The sequence below is a fragment of the Chiroxiphia lanceolata genome, chromosome 1, assembly GCF_009829145.1.
Source record: "Chiroxiphia lanceolata isolate bChiLan1 chromosome 1, bChiLan1.pri, whole genome shotgun sequence".
NCBI lineage: Eukaryota > Metazoa > Chordata > Aves > Passeriformes > Pipridae > Chiroxiphia > Chiroxiphia lanceolata.
This window is the reverse complement of record NC_045637.1, coordinates 1,780,227-1,787,007: the sequence shown is the minus strand read 5'-3', so window position 1 is coordinate 1,787,007 and position 6,781 is coordinate 1,780,227. Positions and strand designations below refer to the sequence as shown.

The 6,781-nt window shown below is 59.9% G+C and overlaps 1 protein-coding gene across 1 annotated transcript; it reads right to left on the bottom strand.

Annotated features, from left to right (window-relative positions):
* Window positions 1-827: 827 nt before the first annotated feature.
* MAFA (MAF bZIP transcription factor A) lies at window positions 828-1,705 on the bottom strand. Its single transcript, XM_032693511.1, has one exon. The coding sequence runs from the start codon at window positions 1,654-1,656 to the stop codon at window positions 934-936; it is 723 nt and encodes a 240-aa protein (XP_032549402.1). The 5' UTR covers window positions 1,657-1,705; the 3' UTR covers window positions 828-933.
* Window positions 1,706-6,781: the final 5,076 nt, after the last annotated feature.

Below are 6,781 nucleotides of genomic sequence, written 5' to 3'. Positions count from 1 at the left end.
GACTCGTGTAATTTTTTTTTTGTCTATTTTCTAAAGGATTTGGGGTTTTTTTTGTCTTTTTTTTAAGGTTTTTTTTTTTTCTCGTAAATCACCAAGCAAAATATAGGCTCAAAAAGAAAAAAAAAAAAGAAAAAAAAAGGCAAAAAACTAACTAATATTCTACATATTTACAAGGGTGAATAAGTTAAACGTGGCTCAGTTTCGCCGGCCGGGAATTAGGGAGGGAAAGGGGGGCGCGGAGGGGCCGGACAGGGCGCAGCGCTGCCGGGGACCCCCCCCCGGCCCGATCCGTGGGGACCCCTGGAACAAAAAAAATCAAATTGCGGGTAAAACACGCCGGCAAAGGGGTGTGGGATTGGGGGGGGGGGTGAAGAAGGAGAACGAGAATCCACCTGGAAGGCGCTGATGCTCCGGGAAAAGGTGGGGGGGGGGGGGGGTTGGCCGTACACGTCCCGCATGCAAGGCTGGCTCCAGGTCTGCTCCCCACTCACCACCCCGGGACCCCCACCCCGAGTCCCCACGGGCGAGTGGGTGCGTGGGGGGGGGGGCGAGTTCGACTTCCCCTCCCCAAAATTTCCCGGAGGGGGGGGGGCACGTCCTCATATTATTATTATTATTATTATTATTTCATTATTCTTAAATATTTTTTTTTAAAGACAAGCGGCGGGGTTTTTTTTTGCTCTTCTCCCCGCACGAGGAACAACAGCGACGACAAACCAACAACGACAACGAAAAAAAAAAAAAGGGGGGGAGGGGGAGCGATCCCACCCCCCCATCCCACCAACATCCCACCAGCCCACCGGGCTCACATGAAGAAGTCAGCGGCGGCTTTGGGGGGGGCGGCGGAGGATGGGGACGGTTCCCTCGGGAAGCCCCGGCCGGCCAACTTCTCGTATTTCTCTTTGTACAGATCCCTCTCCTTGGCCAGGCGGGTCACCCCTGCTTGAGCTGCTCCACCTGGCTCTGCAGCTGGCATTTCTCGTTCTCCAGGATGTGCCGCTGCTGGACCCGCTTGTAGCGGCAGGACTGAGCGTAGCCGCGGTTCTTCAAGGTCCTCCTCTTCTGCTTGAGGCGGATCACCTCCTCCTTGCTGAAGCCCCGCAGCTGCCGGTTGAGCTCCCGCACCGACATACTCACCAGCTGGTCGTCGGAGAAGCGATCCTCCAGGCGGAGGTGGTGGTGGTGGTGGTGGCCGGGGTGGTGGTGGGCGGCCGGCGGCATCTCCTCGCCCGCGAAGGGCTGAGGCCGGAAGGGCTCGTAGCCCTGGTGGTGATGGTGGTGGTGGTGCGGGGCGCCGATCAGCGCCTCCACCGCGTCCTCCGGCGTCAGGTTGAGCGCTTCGGGGTTCAGGTGGTGCTGGTAACCCGACATCCAGTACAGCTCCTCCAGCTGCTGTTTGGAGCCCAGCGAAGCGGCGGCGGCGGCGGCCGGGGGGCCGGGGGCCGGTTGCCCGCCGGGGCTGGGGGCGCAGAAGCTGGGCGAGGAAGGCACGGAGGAGCAGGGCGTGCTGAGCGGGGTGGACGACAGGGAGCCGGCGGGCAGGCGGTGGCACAGCCGCTCCGCCTCCGCCGGCTCCTTCTTCACCTCGAACTTCATCAGGTCGAAGTCGTTCACGTACTCGATGGCCAGGGGGCTCGTGGGCAGCTCCGCGCTCATGGCCAGCTCCGAGCCATCTCAGTCCATGGAGGGCACCGGGGGGGAGCCCCCGGGCACCGCCGCTCGCCGACGGGGCTCCGGGAGCCTCCTCCGAGCGCGCTCCGGGGCTGCCCCGCTCCCGGGGGGCTGCGGGACTTTCCGCCGGGGCTTTGCTGCGGTTCAGCGGGGCTGCGGGACCCTCCGCTGGGGCTTTGCCGAGCGGTTTACCGGGGCTCCGGGATGCTCAGACGCGGATCTGCTGCCGGGCTCCGGGACCCTCCGCCGCGGCTCCGCTTGCGGGCTCAGCCGGGCTCCGGGACCTTCTGACGGAGCTTCCCGGTGGGGTCAGCGGGATTCGGGACCCTCCGCCGGGGCTTTACAGTGGGATTCAGCCGGGCTCCGCTGCGGGATTCAGCCGCGCTCCGCGACCCTGCGACAGGGCTGTGCTGCGGGTTAAGTAGGGCTTGGGGACCCTCCGACAAGGCTGCTCTGCGGGTTAAGCCGGGCTTGGGGACCCTCCGACAGGGCTGCGCCGCGGGACCTTCTGACAGGGCTGCGCCGCAGGTTAAGCCGGGCTCAAGGACCTTCTGCCGGGCTCAGCCGGGCTCCGGTGCTCGCCTCCGATGGGATTTCGCGCTGAGCTTCAGCGGGGCTAAGCCCGGCTCCAGGACCCTCCGCTGGGGCTCCCGGGCAGCCCCCTCCGTCCGTCGGGGCTCGGCGCCGGACTCCGGGAGCCTCCTCCAGCCGCCGCTCGGCGCTCGGGGCCGGGCGGGCTCCGGCGCTGCCTGCGGCCGCTTCCCAATGGCGAGGAACGGGCAGCGCCCTGCCCGCCCCTTCCTGCCTCCCCCTGGCACCTGCCCCGGCCCCACCTCCCCGGGCTGCGAGCCTGAGCCTTCTCCTGCCTCCTCCTCCTCCTCCTCTCCTCCTCGTCCCCCGGGACCCGGGCGCGCTGCGGGGCGGGGGCCGCTCCCTGCCCGCCCCTGCCCGCGACCGGCGCCTCCGCCGCCGCCGGGCGCTCAATGGAACCCGCCGCCTTTTATACGGGAAAAGGAGGAGGCGCAGACACTCCTACAGGGGAGGGGATAATCCATCCCCCTTATCAGCACGCCGGGATTTGCATATCCCCATGGCAACGCCCCCGGGCAGCTGTCAGTCCAAGGGGGTTTTTGGGGGGCGCATCCCCTGGACCCCCCCGGGCACCCCCCGTGCGCCGTCACCCCTCCAGCGACAGCTCGGAGAGGGAAAAAGAGCAAAGAAATCGTGTTTTTCTCCCCTCCCTGAAAATTGGAAAGACCCAGAAAGCGGGTTATGGAGCCCGAATTGGGTTTGATTCCACCTCGCTGGACGCGGCCCCTTCCCCGCCTCGGGAGCGGCGCAACGTCCTTCCCCTACACCGAATATAGGTATTTCTGGGATTTTTAGGGATGTTCCCAGAAGGTGGTGGTGGGCAGGGAGCGGCCACGAGCACCAGAGCCGGCTCCCCGTGCTCCGCTCCGGCTTTGTGTCACCGCAGGTGACACCCGCACGTGGCGTGTGGCCGGGAGTGTCACCAGCTCAAGGAGCGGGATCACCATCCCAGCACCTGGAAAAGGTGTCCCCGGCGCCGAGGGGAAGCCGGTCGGGAGGTTTTGGGGGGTCTGGATGAGTCCCTGGAGGGGATGTGGCCTCGCTGTTCCTCCTGTCACCACGTGGCCACCGCAGGACGGGAGGGATTTGCAGGGAAACTGAGGCACCAGAGTTGTCCCACCCGATCCCAAGGGATGAGCGGCTTCATCCCACAGAGGCATCGACACCCACCCGCTCACCCCCCTCGGGGCCCAGGATTGAATCCCGGATCCCACTATATCCCAGCCCAGCTGCATCCCACCCCACTGCATTCCACAGGCAGTCCCTTGGGATGGGAAAGGTGAAGGTCCCTGGCCATCCCTGCTTGGGGACTTGGGGACAAGGGACACTGCCCTCCATTGACCCTTCAAAAGGAGGGATTATTTGGGCCAAATTAATGCAAAAAAAGGAGGGGTTTTTTTTGATGAAACCCTTACCCTGCTGCATCCCAGCAATTAAAATCCGACGTCATTCCGGCCCTGGAGGGTCCATCTTTCTCCTCCTAATTTTGTTGGGGCAGGTGGGGGGGATTTGTCCCCCCGGGAAGGGTCACAGTCCCAGGCAAAGCCCCAGCCAAGATCCTGGTGGTGCTGGATGTTATCCCATATTGGATAACCAGGGACACAGCTATCCCACATTGGAAACCCCAAACGTGAGCATGGAATAATGCCCCTCCCCCCTTCAACTCAAAAGAAGGGACAAAATAAGGGACAAAAAGGGCATCTTGATGATTTTGCAACAAAAAACCCCTTTTCACTCAGTGATTTTAGCCCTTTTGCTTCATCGTGCCACCCTAAATCCATCCTCAGTCACGTCCTCAGTCAGGATTTCGGATCCTGCCCTGGGAAAAGATGGGTGCCACCTCCCTACCCCTGGCACCACGTTCCTGCCCGGCTACTCCCCCATCTTGGCCCCCCCAGCAGCTGCCACCCGCCTCGGCCGGGAGCCACGGAGGGATTAGGAATGGGACGGGATCCAACGGGGCCGTCGCTGCTCCGTGGGTATTTTTAGGAAGTGCCCGTGGCATGTCCCCAACCCTCCTGGACACGGCCAGAGCCGTCAGCTAAGTTTACTCACAGGGGGTCAAGTGACATAACCAGGTTGGTGGCCTCGGGGATGGCCTTGGGATCACGTCACCCTCCGCTTATGGAGCTCGTGCGCCCCGTTAACCCTTCCGGTGGGACCTGCCTCGGCTTCCCGGGATATTCTAGCAGTATCCAGACTGGGGGCTGGTGGCTTGGGGACCCCTCACTGGGATATCATCCCATGGAGAGGGCGGTGTCCCATCAGGATGAACCCCATGAGCCGGTAGGATCATCTTGATGCTCCACCAGCATCTGCGCTGGATGTGGAGAAGGGTCAGGAATTTTGGGAAGGGGGAATCACACAGTGAGGATGGGAAGCAGAGGAGGGCAGGGAACCCCTGACCCCATGGAGAGACTGTTGTCCATCAGGATGAACCCCATGAGCTGGTGGGATCGTCTTGATGCTCCACCAGCATCTGCAACTGAACACGGAAAAGGGTCAGGAATTTTGGGAAAGGAGGGAATCACACAGCGAGGGTTGGGAGGAGGATGAAGGAGAGGACAAGGAGGAAGGAGAGCAGCGAACCCCTGACCCTATGGAGAGGGCGGTGTCCATCAGGATGAACCCCATGAGCTGGTGGAATCGTCTTGATGCTCCACCAGCATCCGCAACTCGACATGGAGAGGGTCAGGAATTTTGGGAAGGGGGGAAATCACACAGTGAGGGTGGGAGTAGGAGGAGGAAGAGGACAAGGAGAAGAGGAGGAGGGAAGGGAACAGCCCCCTCATGCCAGGCAGGAACCCGATCCAGCGGGTGCCCACCCGGCACCTGCTTCCCTGGCAGGGGCCCAAGAGCCGTGCTAGCAGCGCCTGCTGCAGGAGGGTTTTCCAGAAAATGTTTATGGAGCCTTCTAGAAACTCCATCCGCAGCACCCCCAGGGAACGTCCCTGCCAGGTACCCACCGTTCCCATCTTCCCAAGGAAGGACGAATAAATCCCCTGGGAGCTCGTGCCAGAGGCGTCGCGGCCATCGGAGACTCAGAGAAGCCACCGGGCTCGGAGACTCCTCTCTGGGGGCCGAGCTGATCCTGAGCCTGGGAATTAATCACCCCCCAAGTGGAGCCTTAACGACAGCCAGGAGCAAATTCCAAGCCTTCCCAGGATGGGAGCGGCAGCTCCAAGCGAGAAGCCGCTCGTTGCCTCATTTAATTAGCATGGCATGAGGCTTAATCCTCGTTAGGGAATCCATGGATATGGGAAACCCCCAAGCTCCACACTGGCCATCCCGGAGGATTCCCAGCTCCTTCTCCTCAGGGGGTGGTTTTTAGGGAATTTAGCCGTTGGTTTTTTTTTTGGGGGGAGAAATGTGGAAAAGTCGAATAATAATAAATAAATAATAAAATAAATATATAATAATAAAATATATAAAATAATAAATATAATATAATAATATATAATAAATAAGTAAATAATAATAATAAATAAATAAAAAAAATATAAAAGTTAAATAATAATTTACGAAAATTGAAAATTTAAGGGTTGGAGCGGCTTCTCCCTTGGATCCAAATGGATTTTGATGGGATGTTCCCGCTGGAAGAGAGAGGAAGCCACACTCCTGTCCCCAGGGGAGGAAAGTCTTTTATTTACAAACCAAACGACAGGAATTAAAATAAAAGACATTTCACGGCGACGGAGACGACGGAGCTTTTGTTACAAAACAGCTCTTGGGATACAAGGGACATCCCAGGGTGGATCCATCCATCCCTGGGGGAAACACTCTGGATTTGGATGGTGACAACCCCCCTTCCCACCGTGGGGGTCTCTCTGGGAATAGAAACCCCCCGGGGGGGGGGGTGTTTGGATGCAATCAGCATCTTCCCGGAGCCACGGAGCACCTGAGCCCATCCCATTCCCGGAAACATCCTCAGGGAGCCCCAGCGCTCCCCACATCCCTGCTGAGCCTTTTTTTTCCACAGGATTTCACCTGAGGGGCGTTTGGATGGGCAAATCCTGCCATCCCCCCCCTGTGGCTTGGAGGTGGCCCCCAAATCCCATCGGCGGGGGGGTTCCCCAAATCCATCCCTGGGAAGTGGTACCTATGGACCAAACCCTCGTGGTGCTGGTGACATAACGCCCTCTCCGTGCTTTGCTCCGGCAAAAAAAAAAAAACTCTGGAAGAGTCGGTTTGGGTGTCCCTGGGATGAGGAAAGGTGGGAATTAGGAGCAACAAGATCCCAAAACCTGCAGGGAGAGCTCGGCACCGCTCCCACACACATTCTCATTAGGAATGCTCTCATCACACGGCTCTGCTCCAAGAAATCCCCTCCCAAAGCAAGGGAATGGAGCAGGATGGAGGGATCCGGGCTGTGGGGGTTTTACATTCCGTTACATCCCGGCCCGTGGCTGCCCTGGATTTGGGAACGTCACCTCAGGTCCCCGGATCACCTCGTGTCCGGACAGCACCCACGGGAATGGGAAGCTCTTCCCACCCCAAACACCAAGGAGCTTCACTTGGG